Source organism: Helianthus annuus, chromosome 17 (assembly GCF_002127325.2).
Source record: "Helianthus annuus cultivar XRQ/B chromosome 17, HanXRQr2.0-SUNRISE, whole genome shotgun sequence".
NCBI classification, from domain to species: Eukaryota; Viridiplantae; Streptophyta; class Magnoliopsida; order Asterales; family Asteraceae; genus Helianthus; species Helianthus annuus.
In genome coordinates, this window is record NC_035449.2 from 14,437,661 (window position 1) to 14,459,061 (window position 21,401).

The 21,401-nt window shown below is 35.7% G+C and overlaps 4 protein-coding genes across 5 annotated transcripts; 2 read left to right on the forward strand and 2 right to left on the reverse strand.

Annotated features, from left to right (window-relative positions):
• The first annotated feature begins 1,726 nt into the window (after positions 1 to 1,726).
• Positions 1,727 to 6,622, forward strand: LOC110922932 (probable methyltransferase PMT21). 2 transcript variants are annotated; one of them, XM_022167122.2, is made up of 8 exons: positions 1,727 to 1,880; positions 3,169 to 3,453; positions 3,931 to 4,079; positions 4,188 to 4,383; positions 4,829 to 5,039; positions 5,206 to 5,881; positions 5,965 to 6,042; positions 6,126 to 6,622. In XM_022167122.2, exons 2-8 carry the CDS (start codon positions 3,184 to 3,186, stop codon positions 6,337 to 6,339), a joined length of 1,794 nt encoding a protein of 597 aa, XP_022022814.1. In that variant the 5' UTR covers positions 1,727 to 1,880; positions 3,169 to 3,183; the 3' UTR covers positions 6,340 to 6,622. The 2 variants fall into 2 exon arrangements, with proteins under 2 accessions (XP_022022814.1, XP_022022816.1); XM_022167124.2 differs by having other exon boundaries at positions 1,748 to 1,880; positions 3,178 to 3,453.
• Positions 6,623 to 6,651: 29 nt separating this feature from the next.
• Positions 6,652 to 10,226, reverse strand: LOC110922933 (receptor-like cytosolic serine/threonine-protein kinase RBK2). Its single transcript, XM_022167125.2, has 9 exons — positions 10,128 to 10,226; positions 9,506 to 9,615; positions 8,953 to 9,354; positions 8,585 to 8,836; positions 8,345 to 8,499; positions 8,171 to 8,250; positions 7,510 to 7,645; positions 7,281 to 7,430; positions 6,652 to 7,200 (listed from the first exon to the last, which is right to left on the reverse strand). The coding sequence occupies exons 2-9, from the start codon at positions 9,597 to 9,599 to the stop codon at positions 7,027 to 7,029; spliced, it is 1,443 nt and encodes a 480-aa protein (XP_022022817.1). The 5' UTR covers positions 9,600 to 9,615; positions 10,128 to 10,226; the 3' UTR covers positions 6,652 to 7,026.
• A 4,959-nt stretch (positions 10,227 to 15,185) lies between these two features.
• LOC110923371 (vesicle-associated protein 1-2) lies at positions 15,186 to 18,225 on the forward strand. Its single transcript, XM_022167480.2, has 9 exons — positions 15,186 to 15,342; positions 15,526 to 15,587; positions 16,254 to 16,324; positions 16,405 to 16,486; positions 16,611 to 16,726; positions 16,797 to 17,294; positions 17,369 to 17,584; positions 17,734 to 17,811; positions 17,944 to 18,225. Exons 2-9 carry the CDS (start codon positions 15,539 to 15,541, stop codon positions 18,031 to 18,033), a joined length of 1,200 nt encoding a protein of 399 aa, XP_022023172.1. The 5' UTR covers positions 15,186 to 15,342; positions 15,526 to 15,538; the 3' UTR covers positions 18,034 to 18,225.
• A 106-nt stretch (positions 18,226 to 18,331) lies between these two features.
• On the reverse strand, positions 18,332 to 20,918 carry LOC110923372 (trihelix transcription factor ASR3). Its single transcript, XM_022167481.2, has 2 exons — positions 19,978 to 20,918; positions 18,332 to 18,825 (listed from the first exon to the last, which is right to left on the reverse strand). The coding sequence occupies exons 1-2, from the start codon at positions 20,369 to 20,371 to the stop codon at positions 18,455 to 18,457; spliced, it is 765 nt and encodes a 254-aa protein (XP_022023173.1). The 5' UTR covers positions 20,372 to 20,918; the 3' UTR covers positions 18,332 to 18,454.
• Between the last annotated feature and the right edge of the window lie 483 nt (positions 20,919 to 21,401).

A 21,401-nucleotide genomic window follows, 5' to 3' on the forward strand; every position in this document is an offset into this window, starting at 1 on the left:
TTACCAACATGGTAATGTCCTCGGTTAACTTTGCGCTCACCCGAAAAGTCATGAAATTCGACGTTGACGCTTTTAACCCCTCAAGTACGGTTTTGGCCATAACTTTCTCATACGATAACGAAACTTCATGAAATTTTTACCACATAGTCTAGTGAGTATATTTTAGCATTACAAAGCTTCGGGGCTGCCAAAAGATCACTCAGAGGTATAAATTCAACATGTTGACACTTTTAGTCCCTGTAGTTTGTAATTCCTCACTTTCGTGCATTTTTCGCTTCGTATGATCCATGATCTACCCGTTTAGAGTTATAAACACCATGTAGGGTTATTATAGAGTCTATTTATCCATTGTTGACACTTCGGACCCTTATATTCCATAGTTTTCACTTTTTGTCAACTTTAGTCCCTCTAAAGTATATTTTCACATATGCAAAGTCTATGACACGTGTCAATACATTATTGGACGTAAATTTCCGAGGTGTTACACATGGTCTGAGTGTAGAGTTGGTGTAACTTGTAAGGTCAATACGTTGATCCTTTTTCCTGTTAAAGATATTGTTGAATCATGTGAGCATTTTAATTTGGTGAATGAGGATAAAGCGGCTCTCCTAGGTATTAAGTTCGTGGTGGTGTATTTAGAAAGCAAGAAATAACAAGAGGTTCTCTAATATAGAAGCTAGACCAGAAGATACTTTTCAGGATATTAATCGTTCTAGAGATAAGAATTTAAGTTGGGATAGATAATGTAAATTTGATGTTTAGTTTTTTATGTGTTGTAGTTGTCTGCTGTTGCCGCCCTTGGTTTGAGGGTTTTGGCGTTGTCAATAGAAGTTTACCTTTAAAAAAAAAAAAAACCTATCTGTGAGTGAGTGAGGGGGGTCTTTGACGATTGTTAGAGGTGGTCTCCTCTTGATATGCCCAAAACTTGATATGCCCAAAACGATACCGATTATCGACACATATATTACGTTGATCGAAAACCATAAACATATCAGTAATCGATATACAAAATCACATAATTGAATATCGATACCATATTGATTTTTTCAAACGATATAATTTCAGTCCGGTAAAAGTGAAATGTCTAAAAGAATATCAAGACATGTTTTACATAAATTGAAAATGATAGAAAACGAATACTAGTACCTGTACCGATGACACGGATACCAGCAGTGATGTTGTTAGATTGGTATCGGTATCCACTATAGATTTTGATACTAAAAATACTTTGTTATGAATATAAATGTTAAGAAAAAAACTAATGAATGAAAAAAATATCAAAGAAGTCGTAGTTGAAAATTAAATATGTATACTATTAATAAAATAAGCGATGAAATTAAAACTTAAACACAACGCATCTTTTTTTAACAACTTAAATTACATTAAATTCGTCTTAAACGGGTTTCAAACCTTAAACTTAAAGGGACCAACATTTTAGCTTCAATAACTTTACGAGTTGAATCCAACCCTCACCTAATGACATCTTTTTGCGGGTCACTGTTTGTCCTTTTTATTTTGTATATGTGTGAATAAATAAATATGTATTTTTAACATTTTAATATACTCTAAATAATAATTGTAATTATTTTATCCTAAAGTAACCGTACAAAGTTAAATACTTAAATTACATCTGGGACCGGAGTCAGAAAAGTGTTTCGTAAGGTGATCATCTCTCACACATACCGACATACGTGTGTATACACATACATTCCCATCAAAACACACACTCTCACACACACATATATATATTATTATATTGCATGTGTCCATATATATCTCTTTACACCCCATCTTCATCACTCTCTCTATCTCTTCGTGTTTGCTAATAAACCCTGTCCATTCATTCAGATTCTCACAACTTCTTGCATACATCTTTCCAGGTAATATTTCAAGTTTCAACCCCTCTGTTCTGTTCTGTTCTTAATATTTCTCAAAAATCAAAACACTTTCAAAATCCCAAATGGGCTTTGTTTTTTTTGTTTTGTTTTTATTTCTAGTTGCAGATCTGGAACCAAACAATGGGTTCTCTCATTTTTAGCTCCAATATTTGTGGAACTTCTTGAAATAGAATGAATCTTTCTGTATTAACTATTATTAACCACTGATATTGTGCTTTTCCAGCTCAACTTTGAGTGGACATTGTTTGGAACTTTGTGTTTTTTTTTTTCATTTTTTTTTCATTTTATTGGATATATAATGTGCAGAACAACAAACCTGTTGATTGGGTGAATAAGGGCAACTTTTCCCTTTGTTTTATCATGAAAAAAGTAAAAAAGAAAAGTGTGAAATGAACCATCTTTCTCTCTCTTTTAGTCACTGGGTTAAATAATAATAATAATAATAATAATAATAATAATAATAATAATAATAATAATAATAATAATAATAATAAGGGTCCTCAAACCAAAAAATTTGTGAAATTGGACCAAAAGTTTGAGCAACTGCCAATGATCTCTAGATCAAGTGGTGGAGGTGATCTCTAGATCAAGTGGTGGAGGGCTTGCATTTTTCTTGAGAGATGCAAGTTCGACTCCCACTTGGTGCAGAGTGAGGCATTGGTGGGCAATGATAGGAGACCCAGGGAAACCTGGGTTGGATCCTTGAGCCAAACGGGTTTTACCGGTAATTTCACCGTCGTGCCTACGGGCGGGTGGGTTACCGGGTTTTCCCCGGAATTGGTGGTGGACTCGGGTTACTCTCGGAGTAATCCGTTTGTCCAGTGGGTGCCCCGAGAGTATTCGGGATTGAGTTTGTTGGCCGTTCAAAAAAAAAAAAAAAGTTTGAGCAACTGTTTGACTACAGTCTCAGTATGACTGTAAAGGGGTCCAATTTGCATTGTCGGCAGTATCTATTAGCTAATACTTGATTTGCCATCAGATTTTGACAAACTTTTATTTATTTTTCCACATTTTATGGCATCAGATCCGCACTGATTTTTTTTTTTTTTTTTTTTTTTGTATTTTTATAAAACTGTTTTGACCATGGTTTGTGCTCTTTAAAGTTTAAATCATATTGATCTGTTTTTCAAACTCAAGATTACAGTTTCAGTCTTCAGTAAGCTGTCTGTCTTTGAACTTGGTTTGTGTAAAAAAGAAGTAAAAATCTTTACTTTTTTACTTTAATCTTTGATGAATGCAATCAACATAATTTGAACATATTGTGCATTAGTTTGTGAAGGTAAGAATGAAGTACAAAGATGATAAACCGGGAAGACAGCCCGAAAAGAGTTCAAGGGTGGTGCCTATAGGAGTAATGTTTGTGGTGCTATGCGGGTTATCGTTTTATCTTGGTGGGATATTTTGTTCTGAAAGGAACAGAATTTCTACTGACCAGGTTTCTAAAGCGGTTGATTCGGTAGAGTCAACTGTTTCTGGCCCGATTCAGGTGAAATCGGTCTTGTTTCCTGAATGCAGTGCTGATTTACAGGATTACACGCCCTGCACGGATCCAAAGGTATGTGTTTGTTTGGTTTTTATGGTTGTTTTTGTTCAGTAGATGCATCTTTATACGCGTTTCTTGGGCTTGTTGATATTGCTTTTGTGGGTAAACAGCATAGTTGTTAATAGCGCTCATAGTGAGCGCTATAGCGAATAGCGTCGCGAAGTGGTCATTCATCGCTATTTGATTTTGGCGCCTCCATAGCGAGTAAATAGCTGGATTTTAGGGTTTTTTTTTTTTTTTTTTTTTTTTTTTTTTTTTTTTTTTTTTTTTTTAAATATACGTATGGAAACACCTATTTGGATATAACATACATATACAAAATTTCTAAAACTTTCTTCTAGTGTATCGCTATACATAAAATAGCGCCTGCTATTTCATCGATATCGCTACGTAGCGTATAGGTTGCTTGTCGCTATCGTCCACTATGCGCTAATAACAACTATGGTAAACAACACGTCTGACGATTAATTCAATTATTATTGTTAACAGAGATGGATGAAATACGGGCGATACAGGCTTACATTTATGGAGCGCCATTGCCCGCCCGTATTTGACAGGAAGGAGTGTTTGATACCGCCACCTGATGGCTACAAGGAGCCTATCAGATGGCCAAAGAGCAAAGATGAATGTTGGTACAGGTAAATGAACTGTTAGTTTTTGGTATGGGGAAACGGGTCAAGTCGGGTGGACAGTAAATCGGTATTCTGTTGGTTTTTTTTCTAACATTTTCGAATTGAACTGTCTAGGAATGTCCCATATGACTGGATCAACAAACAGAAGTCAAACCAGCATTGGCTAAGAAAAGAAGGCGAGAAGTTTTACTTCCCGGGTGGCGGTACAATGTTCCCCAATGGCGTTAGCGCTTACGTTGATCAAATGCAAAATCTAATCCCGGGAATGACAGATGGCACTCTTCGCACCGCCATTGATACGGGATGCGGGGTTAGTTTCTCAATTTATTAGAGTAAAGTACACGGATGGTACTGTGGTTTATCAAAATTTTGCATTTGGTCCCTAGCTTTCCAAAAATACACGGATGGTCCTTGTGGTTTGCATTTTGTAACGCATTTAGTCCCTAATGTTTTCCAAATGTACGTGGATGGTCCTTGTGGTTTGCACTTTGTAACACATTTAGTCCTTAACTTGGACCTGCTGAAACCTTTGGATTTATTGGTCAGGGACTAAATGCGTTACACAGTGCAAACCACATGGACCATCCACGTACATTTGGAAAACGTTAGGGACTAAATGCGTTACAAAATGCAAACCACAAGGACCATCCGTGTATTTTTGGAAAGCTAGCGACCAAATACAAAATTTTGATAAACACCAAAAGAGGTTAAGTTTTGGTGATGTAAACTTATTTCTTGAAATTTTAAATTTTCAGGTTGCTAGCTGGGGAGGTGACTTACTTGATCGCGGCATCCTAACGGTTTCTCTCGCCCCTAGAGATAACCATGAGGCTCAAGTACAATTTGCTTTAGAACGCGGGATTCCCGCCATTCTTGGAATCATATCTACACAACGTCTTCCATTCCCGTCAAATTCATTCGATATGGCTCATTGCTCAAGATGCCTTATCCCATGGACCGAATTCGGTATTTTTGTTAAATCTCTCAAATAAGTGATGCCATCATAGAGGTGACAAAATGGGCGGGTTGGATTATGGATCAGACGGGCCAGGGTCAATATAGGTCATTTTGAGCGGGTTAAAATGGGTCGGGTCAAATATTTATATGACAATTCTGATTGATTTCTTTTCAGGTGGAATTTACCTTCTAGAAGTACACCGAATCCTACGGCCAGGCGGCTTTTGGGTTCTCTCGGGCCCACCTATAAACTACAAGAGACGATGGAGGGGTTGGAACACGACAATAGAAGATCAAAAATCGGATTACGAAAAGTTAAAAAAACTTTTAACTTCAATGTGCTTTAAACTATATAACATGAAAGAAGATATAGCAGTTTGGCAGAAAACATCAGATAACAACTGTTACAAACAGCTTGATGTTCCGGATACCTACCCACCAAAATGCGATGACGGGACTGAGCCCGATTCTGCGTGGTACACCCCATTGAGACCGTGTGTGGTTGTGCCTAACCCAAAGCACAAGAAACTGAGCTTGCAGTCTGTCGCAAAATGGCCCGAGAGATTACACGAGGCCCCAGACCGGATCGGTGATATTAAAGGTAGCAGTGCGGGTGACTTTAATCGGGATGATAGTATGTGGAAAAATAGAGTGGCGCATTACAAGACGTTGCTTTCGATTCTTGGAACCGATAAGATTCGAAATGTGATGGATATGAATACCCGTTATGGAGGTTTTGCTGCTAGTTTGATTAAAGATCCACTTTGGGTTATGAATGTCGTTTCGTCTTACGCTCCAAATACACTCCCTGTGGTGTATGATAGGGGGTTAATCGGAACTTACCATGATTGGTAAGACAAACAAGCTTTAACGTTTTTTTTCCATTTTTCGTATTGTTTTCTAACAGCGTTAACGTTTTTCCATTTTTTGATAGGTGTGAGGCATTTTCGACGTATCCTAGAACATATGATCTTCTTCATGTTGACAGCCTCTTTACATTGGAAAGCCATAGGTAAAGAACTAAAAACCGTCCTTATTTCAAGTCGAATATATTGAAACGCGACATTTTGGTCATCTGAATTTGATTTTGTATAGGTGTGAGATGAAATATGTGTTGTTGGAAATGGATCGGATCTTGAGACCAAACGGGCACGCGTTGATTAGAGAATCGGGCTATTTCGCAGACGCGGTTGCTACCATCGCTAAAGGGTTGAGATGGGATTGTCATGTAAACGACACTGAAGACGGTAATAGTAAGGAAAAGATTTTGGTTTGCCGGAAAAAGCTTTGGTATTCACAGAGCTCATAGCAAGAACAAAGATGAGAAAACGCTGTCGATTTTTTCAAGAAACCAGCAGATAGTTGCAGAATCATTAAGTTGGTATTTCATAATTATATATATGACATCAAGTTCCTAAAAAAGGTAAAAAAAAAAAAAAAAAAAAAAAACTAAATTTATGTAGTATAGTGATGGACTGGTGTCTGTATTGTAGTAGAAACATGTGTTCATTTCTATTTATGTTTGTGACAAGAACCAGATGTACCTTTCATGTCTTAGTTTTGTGATATGATGTTGGTCTTGAGTAACGCTACCGAATGATATATATATATATGAAACCGATTTTGTAGCAAGAGTATCATCAGACTTCTAGTAACGAATATTTACAGGGTCTCGACTACAAACATTTACCCGTTCTATAAGAAACAGAAACATAATACAGATATCAATGATCACCTAAGAGCAACAATGATCCATAATTACATCATATTTTACCATTTTCTTCATCATAGACAATTAAACAAAGCATATAGGTGCCATGTGACAGAACAAACTGGTGATTTTTTGCCAGTTTCTCCTGACCCCGAGAGCCAACACGTACGTGCTGTACATTCTATTGTTCGAAAACGTGTGGGTCCCTCAAAGGAACTAACAGATAACCCAAGTCAACAGTATCCCACTATCCGCATGGGTTAGTATTATCCAGCAAAACAAATTCTAAAGCTCCAACGCAATTTCGTTTTGCTGAGTCAAATCATCTTGCAGCAAGTCGTCTGGATCGTAGTCTGAATCGTATAACTCAACTGATTTCCCCTTCCTAAAGGCGAGCCTCTTTTGAAACTTTTTGCTTCCATCAAGTATGGATTCTTCGCCTATTAGCATTCTGTAAACCTGCATCACATGCATACAAAAATATGATTTATAATAGATTTATTATAAGTTTTTTTTTTCCAAAAAGAAACAGATATTACCTGACTCATCTTCGGGCGTTCAGTTGGAATATGATTTATACATAACGAAGCAACTGACACAATGCAATGCAGTTGTTCCAAGTCACATGAACCAGAAAGTTGCGGGTCCAGAAGTTCATCAAACTTTTTTGAAGTGATTAAAGGTTTAGCCTGCAAATATTAAATCATAAATTTCATTTTTTTGTCATCAAAGTTTTCTACTGTTTGGTCAATATATAAAAAAACTCACCCACATAACCAGACTTTTTTGTGATTCATCTAAAGCAGGACGGCCCGTAATAATCTCCAACAATAGCACCCCATAAGCATACACATCCGTTTTCTCATCGATCAAACCGTTCATAAAAATCTCGGGAGCAAGGTAGCTATTTTTTTTGCAAAAAAAGGGGGGTCAACCAGATATAAGCATAACATGTTTAATTTATAGATGAGTAAATTGCCATTTTCGTCCCTGAGGTTTGGTCAGTTTTGTGACTTTCGTCCAAAGGTTTGTTTTTTCGCATCTGGATCCAAAAGGTTTGAATCTTGCCATTTTCATCCGGCTCGTTAACTCCATCAATTTTTCTCCGTTAAGTCACGGGAATTTCGGCCTTTTTTGTTAACTAAAGGGCATTTCGGTCTTTTTCACTTTATGTACAAGCATTTAGCATAAAGTACAAGTATTCAAAAGACCGAATTGTCCTTTAAGTTAACAAAAAAGATGAAAATACCCTTGACTTAACGGAGAAAAATGGATGGAGTTAACGAGCCGAATGAAAATGGCAAGATTTCAAACCTTTTGGATCCAGATGGAAAAAACAAACCTTTGGACGAAAGTCTCAAAACTCAGGGACGAAAATGGCATTTTACTCTTTATAGATTTATAAGCTTAATATTGTTCAAATATATACCCGAATGTCCCTTCAAATTGAGATACAGTGAGGTTCAACCATTGATCTGGAAGCCATTTTGCCAACCCAAAATCGGAAATCTACAAATTGATTACAAAATGGTTATAGATAAACAGCTAGCAGATACCATATTCTGAACATACTTAATTTATATAATTATATATTATATAATACCTTGGGTTCAAAATCTTCTGAAAGCAAAATATTAGCCGCCTTGATATCCCTATGAATAATTCTCCTTTGACAAGCTTCATGAAGATAAGAAAGACCTGAAGCAGTGCCTATGGCAATATTATATCGCGTTCCCCATTCTAAATTTCCTTTCTGACCTGAAACAAGTAAACAAATATGAACAAACAACGTTTAAAAATACGAAACGATATCATTAAAACGACAATTTGTTTAACGACTAACCACTAAGAAGGGACGCTAGGCTCCCATGTTGAGACAAAGGAAGAACAAGATGCATGCCACCTTCAACTCCGTAGCCAATAACATGAGAAATATTCGGATGTTTGACGTGAACGAGAATTCCCAGTTCCGATAAAAAATCCGAAGTCATTTCTTCGGGTGTACCCCTGATTAATCGTTTAACCGCGATAAATTGCCCATCCGGCAAATGACCCTTGTAAACTTCGGAATACCCTCCTTCTCCGATTAAGTTTTCTTCATGCCATCACAAAAGATATATATGATTATTAGTTAACCAGTAACACATGTAACTCTTTCATAAGACTTCAAAGTATGAAAGTAACATATTTAGACGATACAAAGTTACAAACCACGGCTAAAGTTGTTGGTTGCATGTTTGAGTTCTGCAAGTGAGAAATTTGTCCATGATGCTTCGAAACAATGCAATTCGGCGTCTAAATCATGAGGTAGTGCGGGTATGGTTTCGGCTATTTTCCTGCTTCTTCTTCTGGTCAGCCTTTTGATGGAATGGAGGGTGGGATGGAATCCGTGTAAGGTTGAAGTGGACCCCCTTTTGATTTTTCTTAAAAACCCATGCCATTGATGGGGATTTGGGTCGGAAACAGAATCAGGATCCATATCTCTCGGTTTGTAAGATGGTGAGCATGAACTTTCGGGTGAAGATGATCTACCGGTGTCTTTAGGTGAAGATGGTTTAGGATCAATTTCATCCTCGTCGTGATGGTCTTCATCTTTGTCTAACGACCCAAGTTCTACCATTACGATAAACAAAATACTTAAGTATATATAAGTACCAATAAGCAATAAATAATTATGACAGAATATATACAAGCGGGTGAATGAACCATATCAGGTTTTAGACATCATTATAAAAGAACTTTGTAGAGAAGAATGTCATGTTACCTTCGGCAGAAATGGGAACCGATGGATCGGAGAAAATAATTTTGTTATTCCCAACTGCGAAAACAACACTTTTCTTTGTTTCTTCTTCAGCCATCTTTTTGTCACAGGTTCTGAAGATCACCATAAACAAAAAGAATAATTAGGATATCAACATGACGCTGGAGAAGATTTCAAACGCAAACAAATATCCAAGACATTATATCATCTAAATATTATGTAGCCACGCATCTGAACCACACAAACATAAAATTTTAAAATGATCCAACCAAAATCATGCTATATTGGCCCTTTGTAAATACAGTTTGCATCACCTACATGTTATGTAGCCTTGAATCTCAACCACACAAACATATATAACGATTTAAGCAAAATCATACTATAATCTAAAACCACATAATAATATAAGCAAAATCATTAAAATATTAAATCATGCTATATTGGCTATTTGAAATAACAATTTGCATCATCGTAATTAAAAAAATGTTAATTGTGAAACAAACACTGAAATGAACGATGAATACTGAAACCAAACCCTAGAATATAGATAACGAAAGTGACGAAGATTGTGCAAATAGATCGTGACGGAACAAATTAACAATTGCAGATAGAGTAACGGAGATACCTTGAGGAATTTGAAGGTTTTGAGGCAGTGAACTGTTACGTCACGGATATTCAATACGGTAGATTCAGAATCCTGTGTTTCTGATGACGATGATGATGATGAAGATTGAAGAAGAACAAACAGAGAAAGAGAGGGAAAGAAGCAGTTAGAGAATATGGTTTTTTTCTGTAATTGTATTGTCTACGGTTTTTTTCTTTGTTTTTTATATCCCCGATTTTCATGCGCTAAAATAGGCATTTAATCCAAGCCCAAACAGCCAAGCCCAGCCTAGTCTAGCCCAACTGAGTACATCGGGTCGGGTTTTGTTTTTTCTTTTACGAGTTGTCCGGTCTGTGGTTCGGGATCATATTGTTATTTTTGTCTACCTTCTTGCTGGTTGGATTTTCTTTTTTAATAAAATAAGTATTAAGCACCTTCGTATTGTGGCGGGGCCATCAACACTTAACTTACGCATGTTAATGCGAATAACTTAGAGCGAAACGTAAAACATAGAAAAAAAATAGCTAAGTTGATCTAGGACTCGCCGCTTTGCGACGAACCTGTCAACAGGAAAAGACGGCGTAAAACGTTTAACCACACACGCGTTGCGCCGCGTTAACTCACAAAATTTAGAACGGAGCGTAGAACGCAAAAAAATTGCGTAAGATGAAAAGTATAGGAGACCAAAGAATAAAACTTTTACTTTCATTTTAACTAATTAGATTCCGTAATAGGTTTATTCATTTGAAAGTACAAAAGTTGTGAGGTTAAATTGTAAAGGATGAAAATTTGGTGTTATAAGTAAAAAAAAAAAAAACAAATAGCTTTGGGTTAAAAGTGAAACATCAATTTTTTCTCTCGAAAACCTCCCAAAGCATGAGGTACATACACATCTCGTAGGGTTGTAAACGAACCGAACGTTCAGCGAACAGTTCGTGAACCGTTAGGCGGGAAGTTCGTTTATGTTCGTTCGATTAGCTTAACGAACGAACACGAACAAAAAAATTCAATTCGGTTAGCTTAGCGAACGAACACGAACATAGGTCTCGTTCGTTCGACTGCGTTCGTGAACGTTCGGTTACGTTCGTCCGTGTTCGTTTGATTATATTAAAAAATAATAAATAATAAACCTTTTATCTAAACATATTGAAAACTTGAAGCCATATTTTTTTCTAAGTTAGCTAAAATTTCGACATGCTAATACATTTTTGGGGATAATTATGTATACGTTAGTTATGTTGATTCATCGTTTGGTGGTGTATTAGACTTTTTGTGTTTTGATTTATCATTTGATGGTTGTATTTAACTACTTATATCCAATGTTTAAAGATAACCGTATTTTTTTTCAAGTTAAATGTTCGTTTGTGTTCTTTTTTATTTGCTTGCATTCGTTTGTGTTCGCTTGCGTTTGTTTGTGTTCACTTGCATTCGTTTGTGTTCGAGACCAGTGTTCATGAACTGTTCGTGAACAACTAAATTTCCTTAACGAATGAACATGAACATAAATTTATGTTCGGTATGCGTTCGTGAACAGTTCACGAACATGTTAATTTCCTTAACAAACGAACACGAATATCGCCTTGTTCGTGTTCGTTAGGGTCGTTTACAGCCCCGATTCTCTGTGCACACAAATGTTGTAAACTAGTAATGGAACCCACACTTCGCTATGGTTTGGCTAGTTAGGAGTCAAGTGGTTATCTATTGCGAAATACGATTTCCCAAAAACAATAATTAGTTCGTGTATATACCCTTCACTCTAAGAAAAAAAAATTATGACGAAAGCTTGAATCAAATATGAGTATGACCTTTGTATGTTCTTGCGCACCAAATGAAAATAGCAACAAAGATAAAGTAGAGTGTAAAAAGTAAAATTGAAGCGGAAAAAAGACAGTGAATTCTATATAAACACGTAGCGTTGGTAAAAAAGATTTTTATAATCTTATAACTTAAAAAGGCAAACAAAATTAACAATAAGAAAGCTTCAACTAACTCGTAGTGGCGCGTTAAACTTTATAAATAAATATAATATAATGTATTCAAAACTAAAAGAAAAATCATAAAAAATATTTAGAGAAATAATACATTGTATTTATCTCTAAAAAATAATTATATAGTTTTTCTCTTATTTTAATCAAATCATATAAAATCAGGGGCGGAAACACAATGCTAGGAGCCCTAGCACGGGCTACGGCTCAACCTGTATTTGTAGTGTTTTTTCCGGTTTTATACAAAGGATACCCCTAAAAAATACGAGGATACTCCTAACCAAAAAATAGGATACTTGATATTACTAAAATCTCATTTTTGTATAAGCCCAAACATTTTACAACCCGAAAACTTCTATAATAATTAAGCCCGAATGATAAAATAAGCAAGAATTAACAATAATAAAATTGAAAGAATGCCCTAAATATAATTGATAAAGTTAGCCCAAGACCCAAAATAACATTATAATTGCATAAATGATCTTGCTTGTTTTATGGTGGAAACCGGAACACATAGTTCTTGTCCTTTAATTTATTGGGCAGTGAAGCTAGCTTTGGTTTTACAACCGCAACCGTTGAAAGATGTTTGTTTTTCTAAATTGAAACTTGTTAAGACGGATTTACGCAATCGAATGGGCCCGGAATATTTGAACAATATTATGGTTTGTGAGGTTGAAAAAGAAACTTTTGATAAAGCAAAAGACGACGATGTAATGGAACGATTTCAAGCTATGAAAAAAAAGAGAACAAATCTATGAGGTATTTGTTCTAATTTATTGATTATCGTTTTTTATTGTATGATAGATTGCACGGCAAAAAAATTCAGGATACCCATAAATTAGTGGGCTAGCTCCGTCACTGTATAAAATGACTGGTATATTGAGAGAAAATGAAAAGAGAAATGGAATAAGATAATATCATAATATTACTATAATAAAGCAGAAAACAGAAATTGTTTTATATACTTACATGATAATTAGTTTATCTTAAATTAAACATTACCTCTATATTAATTAACAAAATTAAGCCCCCTCACAATATTACTATTCAATTTCTACTTTTTTTCTATTGGTCATAACTTAATTTCTCTTTCTTTTTATTGGTGTTGGTGTTAGGATTTAATAAATGATATGATTTAGTGATATTGCACTTATATGTAAGTTGAACTGGAATTATATTTAGTTTTGGTATTGTACATGCTTACAGCTTACAAAGTGTGAATGTATTTTCGTTACTAATTATATAGAGTAAATTACTTTTTGAATCCTTGTTAATAATATGTTATAGTTAGTATATAAGTAAAAAATAGCAAATGGGAGATTGCCACCTTGTAGTTAATGTAAACTTTGACTTTTGTCAAGCTTCTTGATAGTCAGATTTTTGGTTTTTAATAAAATTTTGACCGTTCTAAAAAAATCTAAACAAATGACTTAAAACAAAATTTGAATAGCTGAAATCAAATTTGAAATGTAAGAACTTTATAAACTATTCAAATAGATAATAGTAAGCAATTACAACTACGTAACAACCCAAATAAAATTACAAGAATCACATTATCATTACATATCTATAACTCGGTTTTCACTTATATATGTGGGGTTAAGTTAATGTAGAAATGGGTCTAAACATACAAAATAATTTTAACTAGAATTACGACCCGCCGCAATGCGGCGGGGATTCTTTAGTTATAACTAAGTTAATTTAGGACCTGCACGTTTTGTTGAACATGTCAAACGGTAAAAAATAGACGATGTAAAAACGTTCACCCACACACGCACGTTGCGTCGTGTTAACTCGCAAAATTTAGAACGAAACGTAAAAACGTTAAACCAAAGACACACGTTGCAATGTGTTAAGTCATAAAATTTAGAACGAAGCATAATGCGGAAAATTTGCGGAAAATGAAAACTATAAAGGAGCGAAGTTGAAAGAAAAAAAAGTTGTGAGGATAAATTGCAAAAGATTAAAAGTTTTGGGTTAAATGTAAAAAAACAAATAGTTTTGGGTTAAAAGTAATTTATCAAATACTTTTGGGTGAAAAGTAAAAAGATCAATTTTTTTAAACCCCCAAAGCCATGGTTACAACAACCATATGCATAACCATTTTTTCTTTGAAAAACCCCCAAAGCCAAGATTACAACACTTCGCGAAAGATGAAAAGTATAAGGGACCGAAGTTGCAAAAGATGAAAAGCTTTGAGTTAAAAGTAAAAAAATCAAAGTGGTTAAATCGCAAAAGATGGAAAATTTTGAATTAGAAGTGAAAAATCAAATTAATCAAAGGGTTGAAATTGTATAAATGGAAACTTTTGAATTAGAAGTGAAAAAACAAATTAATCAAAGCGGTTAAATTACCAAAGATTAAAACTTTAAACTTAAATTGTCAAAGATTAAAACTTTAGGGTTAAAAAGGAAACAAAGATTAAAATTTTAAACTTAACTTGCCAAAATTGAAACTTTAGGGTTAGAAATGAAAATTTCAAATTTATTTTGAAAAACTCCCAAAGCCAATTGTATAAGTATGATATGCATAAGATAGTTGGTTATTAATAAGGTTTTAATGTAAGAAGTGAATGAGGGTACTCTTTTTTTTTTTTTTTTTTTTTGAATTTTCCCCTTACTTATTAAGCACGTATTTGGGGGATGTGGGGGGTTAGGTGTTTTTTGAGTTTTTTGGTAAGGTATAGTTTTTTTAGCGGGGTGGGGGTGTTTACGTTTTTGGGTTGTGGTGGGGTGCGGGTGGGTGTTTATGTTTTGGGTGGCCGTCGTGGGTGAGTTTATTTTGTTGTGTTATCTCAAATGTTTGGCTAGTCGTTTCGGTTCAGTTATTTTCGGTTTTAAATATATGATTAACCGAAACCGAAAATTCGGTTATTCAAAAAACAAAAACCGAACCATCGGTTGTTGTTTCGGTTCGATTATTCGGTTTCGATTCCAGTTTCGGTTAATTGGTTTTATGCACACCCCTTACCAGTTGTAGATAATTATATATTTACATAAATTCAGAGGGTGTAATGTGTAAAATATCATTAACGGCTGGTTACAAAATCAGGGACTAGAACGGGAATCAGGGTCAAAATGGAGGACCAAACTGTACAACATAAAAAGGGAGAACCATGCAACAAGAACATCAACGAGACGATACAAAACGAGAAAATGGTGAAACCGATTAAATTCAAATCACCAAAGAAGAATCCAATGAAAACCGGACTTTAGATTCGTTTTCTAACAATCATCTCTATCACTTAATCGGTAATTTCACTCATTTCTGTACAAATTTCCGTTAATTCTTATTGAATTTGCTCATTTGAAACCTCCTAATCTGGATTTGATTCGATCGATTTTCAATTTTCAATTTATTCCTTCTGGATCTGAAATCATTTGTTTATGCTTTTAAACTGATAATCTGAATGCTTTATGAACCTGTGTTTACAGCCGAGAAGGAAGCATGGGTGCAAAATTATTGGAAATTAATGCTACAGCAATCACGTTCATATGTAAGGACAGTTTATTTTCGGTTTGCAGTTATGAAAACAAAGTGTTGATTTACATTTTTTATTCGCCTTTTTCGGTATTGGTTTATAGGCTATAGCATCCTAGTTCAACAAGGTTATTTTCCCCAATTAGTTTGATACTTTAACATAAGAATATGAACTCCTAGGGTTTGGTAGTTAACATCTTAGAACAAGGAATGAATTTCTTAATCCCTAGATTTCGAGCTAAACGAGTGTTTATATCGCGGTCAGGGAGTATGTATGCATTTAGAGTTATGGTGTATGCATGTATTAGTGAAATTGATAATGGATTTAGGATTTTTAATATCTGAAGCTTATAGATTGAGGAGGTTGCATATTTTAAAATTATATATTGAAGTAGCTGACTCAGACGGCTTCTATAGTTCTAATACGCACACAGTTTCAGCTTATCGTATCCTATTTCTTAAATTGTCTTAATCTTCTATTGTTGTATACTTTGGCTCTGATACCAGAAACGAAACATGAGTTACAGAATATAACATGTTATTGAGAAATATGAAACCATATAGAGTGAAAGTGCTGAGTGGCGAAGATAGAGATTAGAGATCGTTAAAGAGGCAACACCAACACGATAATATCTTGTATTTCTTACACAAGAACCTAACAAGTTCCTCGTCCTCCTTGCAGGTGAGGTGAAGAAACAAAGTACATCTTCAGTTCACCTCTCTAATATATCTGATGAATATGTTGCTTTTAAGGTGCTTCCTGCTTGTTTGGTCCATCTGTCATGGTGTCATAATAACTTTTTGTCATATATACAACGTTTTTCGTGAAGCAGGTGAAGACCACATCACCAAAGAGGTTCTGTGTAAGACCCAATTCAGGCATAATTAGCCCAAAGTCAGCATGCGAGTTCACAGGTAGATGTTAACTCTACATCGAAATGTTACTGTAAATATTTTCATCAATATACACGCCTAAAATCATCGACTCGTTCCTTTTATATTCTTCAATCTTTCTGGAATAGATATTCTTTTGGTGCAGTTACTATGCAAGGTCTAAGGTCACCTCCATCTGAGGTGGAGTGCAAGGATAAATTCCTGATACAGAGCACGGTTGTTGATGCTGCGACAAAAGAAGAAGACGTGACTCTTGAATTGGTAAGTATTTTGATTTTCAGTCAAAAAATATTCGTTACTGATGCTCATTGTTGCCACCTGGCACTGGCAGTTCTCTAAAAGAAGTGGTAAGTATGTTGAAGAGAAGAAGCTCAGGGTTGTTCTAGTTGGTAAGGAAGATTCTTCATCAGAGGAACATCGAAACGAAGTATCGGGGAAAGAACCATCGAATAAATCTTCGGTTAAAGAAGAGAATGTGGTGAAGAACGAAAAGCGGGGTAAAGAACAATCTAATGAATCTTCAGTTAAAGAAGAGAATGCGATGAAAAAGGAAAAGCTCGGTAAAGAACAATCTAGTGAATCTTCGATTAAAGAAGAGAATGCGGTGAAAAACGAAAAGCTTGGTAAAGAACAACAGAATGAACCTTCAGTTAAAAAAGAGAGTGCGGTGAAAACGAAAGCGTTGGGGAAAGAACCATCTAATGAGTCTTCAGTTAAAGAAGAGAATGTGGTGAAAACGAAAGCGTTAGGGAAAGAACCATCTAATGAATCTTCAACTAAAGAAGAGAATGCGGTGAAAAAGGACGAAAATGCCCTCCAACCGCATACAGTGAGTAATAGATGTTTCCTCTTTACAAGAAATTTGCTTCAGTCTTCTTGATGGGAACATTGTTTTTCTTGCAGCAAAATGAAGACAGCAGGGAAGTCAAAGATGGTTTGACTACAAAGAACCTGAAGGCATCTGGTGATCTTGACGGGAATGAAGAGAATCTTTCCAAAAATTTAAAATCTGACCCTGTAAAAGTTGTGAAAGAGGATCCAGAAAGGAAGTTGAGGTTGTGTAATCAACTCAAGGAGTTAAAACTGAAGGAAACTGCATTAGAAAATCAACTGAAAGAGGTTAGATTGTCCGCAAATATCTTATCGTATACGAAGGGCATTTTAGTCATTGACTGACAATCCAATAAGTATATAAAACCATGTGTCAAGTAAATTGTTTAGTAATGTATTTAACTTATGATCTATTCTGGTTTAAAATCTTTTTGCAGGCCAAATCCACAATATCTAGCTTAACCTGTCAGAACAGCATTATGATTGAAGCAAAAGAGTCACTTAAGCTAGAATTGGTGAGTGCATTTCATCCCTTGTGTTAGATCCTTGTTGGTTAACTAAAAAAGGGTGTTAGTTAATAATCAAGGAAAATTATTTTCTTTTATTTGTATTTATATTATTTTATAGTTTGTTTGCTTATTTTGCAGGCTAGGAGAAGTAAGAAAGGTTACCCATTTGCATTTGTTTGCATTGTGTCACTCATCGGTTTGATAAGCGGATACATCTCAGATCCTTGAACTACATTTACATATTGTCCCAATAAATGAATGGTTGCAAAGTGCAAACCACTAGTAAATGTATATATACCGACGACAGTATATTGCATTAGGATATTCGGGATGATGTCAAAGACTTAAAGCACATTATCCTTTTACGAGAACACTTTATATACAATACATGTATGTGAGCGCAAGGGGACATTTTTTGTATCGGCCAAAAAGGTACATGGTCACAGGATGGATTGACCCAAAACACTTTTGACCCGTTCAACCCATTTGACACATGTTTGCTGAACTATTTTCTTTATTTAACCAGTCTGACATTAATATCTTACATAAAAGTTTCATAGTCAAACCAACAAGTACAGATCATTCCAAGAAAACACATCAAACTAACCTAACAAGACCGCGGACACAAAACTAGACTTCAAAATAAACCCTACACTACTGAATCAGTTTGCAATCTGCAAAGCTCATCAAGGGCGGCTGCTAGATTATCGAGACAAATACTAATCTTATCACCATTGATCCTAGTTAAATCATTTGCTCCATTGCCATTGTTAACTATAGCTTCGATCATTTCCGCATTTTCCCTCAGTTTCTCACCCATGTTATGTTCATGATCCAACTTACTAACTTCAACAAACCTTTTACTTTCATTTAACCTATGTGTGTGATGATCCACTTGGTGCTCTGAACTGCATTCCTCAATATCATTCTTCTCACTTTTCAGACTTCTTGTTGGCTTTGATTTCACTTCTGCTATATGTTTCTGAGGTGCTGTCATCTTGGACCTTTGATTCAATAGATCTAAAAGCACAGCAACATTCTAATCAAATTCAAATTGAAATTTCTGATTGTCAAATTAAAGGTAAAAGTGCAAGCTTAGAGCATAAAATAGGGTCCTACTATACGTAGTTACGTACACCCAATTAAATCTTTTGACAACCAATATACGACTCGTGTATGTGTATACAAGTCGTATAGATATGATTCGTACAGTTCATGTAAAGAAAATATAATATATGACTCGTATACTAGGGCGTCAAAAGATCCGTCTGGGGTGTGCGGTGTGCCATTATCCTGAGCCATTAAATACCAGATTGTATAATAAAAGCAAGCGGCGGCTCAGGCGGCTCCTCGGTATCAGTATCCAATATACTATATAAGTCTTGTATATGAGTCGTTAGGGTGTGCAAAAAAATGAATTAACCGACCCATAACCAAATTAACGATAAAACCGAACCAAATAAAAAACTAGTGGGCCGGTTAATTGTTTTGCTGAAAACCAAAAGTAGCGAGTCGGTTATGGTTATCAATGTTTCCATGCCCGCCTTAACCGAACCGAACCAAACCGACATATACTGAAATCTTTGTCGGATTTGAACTTTTCAACATTTGATCTTTTTGATTGAACAATTGTTTAATTTTATGGGTTATATCATATGTTTTTCATAAAAGTTTGTTTAAATTTATGAACTATATCACATCGTTTGTTTAAATATTCATAATAATCGGTATTAATATATATATATATATTGATTATATGTATTGTTTTCGTGTAATATAGTAATATATAGAAATGTGTAATAACAAATTATTCCATGGTCACAAATTTCAAGCCCAAACTTTCAAACTCAAATAATGCACAATTATTTTGTTTTCAGATAGTTTTAGCTAGGCTCAAACTCACGGTTAACCGACCCGCTTTAACCATCAAAATCAAATAACCAAAACCGCCGTAACCGATCAGTTATGGTTATGGTTTTAAGCCAAAACCCACCCATGCACACCCCTATGAGTCGTATATGCTTTGTTGGTGAGATGTCTGTGTACGACTCGTACAGAAACATACAAGTCGTACACAGTTCATGTAAAAAAAATTATACATTATACATGCCGTATGGTTCATGCCATACGGCTCGTATACAGGGTGTGCCATTATCCCGAGCTGTAAAATACCGGATTGTAGAACAAAAACAGGCGGTGCATCGGTATCGGTATCAGTATCCGCCTCAGTGTCATAACCACCGCACTCGAATTCCCTAACGTAGCGTTCGATCCCTTTGAACAATTCAGAATTGAAGCTGGCTTTCTTGGAACCGGACTGTTTAATTTTTTTGTAATCGGAGAGCAACGAGTCCCATTTTCTCCGGCAGTGGTTGAGGTTGCGATTGACGCCCAATGCATTGCAATTCTCCACTATGATCTTCCATTTCTGGAAAGAGGATAGTGTGTCGCGACAATCAGCTTCAATGGCGGTAACCTCGTTGACTAGAATTAGGGATTCCTCTACGGTCCAATCCGGTGCTGCTTTAGATCGAGTGTGGAGGCTGCTGCCGCCATCGTGGTCCATGGTTATGGTGGCTGATTTCGATCTTAATGTAGCTACAATGGTGGATTACTGGATTTCCGATTTGCATGCGAGAGGTACGGAGATTCAGTTTCTCATTTTTTTTAATGCGAGTGTCAGGGGTGGGGTGGTCACTAGTGATAGAATTTCATCACTCACACGCACCTAATCAAGTTCCGTCATGTCATCAACCATTTTTCCATCGCTCACAACTTTTTTTGGTGGCAATGGTCATCACTCACAACACCCAACAATAAACCCCCACACCCCCTCACATCCACACCCCATGACGCGTTGATTTTATCACGGAATTGAGCCTATCACGCGTTGAAGTTTTGGTGGCGGTGGTCAAATGTTTTCTCCACGCGTGAACATTCCTTTATCACGGAAAAATAACGCACCACCCCTCCTCCTCTTAGAGCCTTTCTTAAGGTTGGCGATAGGCTGGTTCAGGTCGAGTATTGGTATTTTCATATTCATACCTAGTTGTAAAATCGAGGTCTATACCTAGGTTAATACCCGTCAACTATCGGGTATACTCGTTAATTTGTTAAAAGGTACCGATTGGGATTTCTGAATACATTCTTTTTATTATTATAATTATTGTATATTTTTTTATTTATTTATATAATAATTTTTTGTTATCCTCAACTGAAGAAACACGTAACTAATTTTAGAGTTAATTAGTTTGTTTATGTTTCAACCATAAGGGTTAATCTTCTTATAACTTCCTGAGCTCCTTAATGATCCGATAATCCTGCAAAACAGAACACCGTTATCTCGTTAAGAGGGGAATATGGAGGTTTCCCTCTTAACCAGACTCCGGCGTGAGAATAAGTAACTGTTTTGAGGAGATAATTGTGTGTTAAGAGTGAGAGTAGAGAGAATAGAATGAATCAACCTGTGCATGAAGGTCTCTATTTATAGCCGGAGAGGTGTAAGAGGAGTTGGGCTGATGGGCCTTGGGCCGGAATGTGATAACTTAGAGGATATGCTCTTTGTCTCAGTGGTGTCGACCATTAGTGTTATCTAG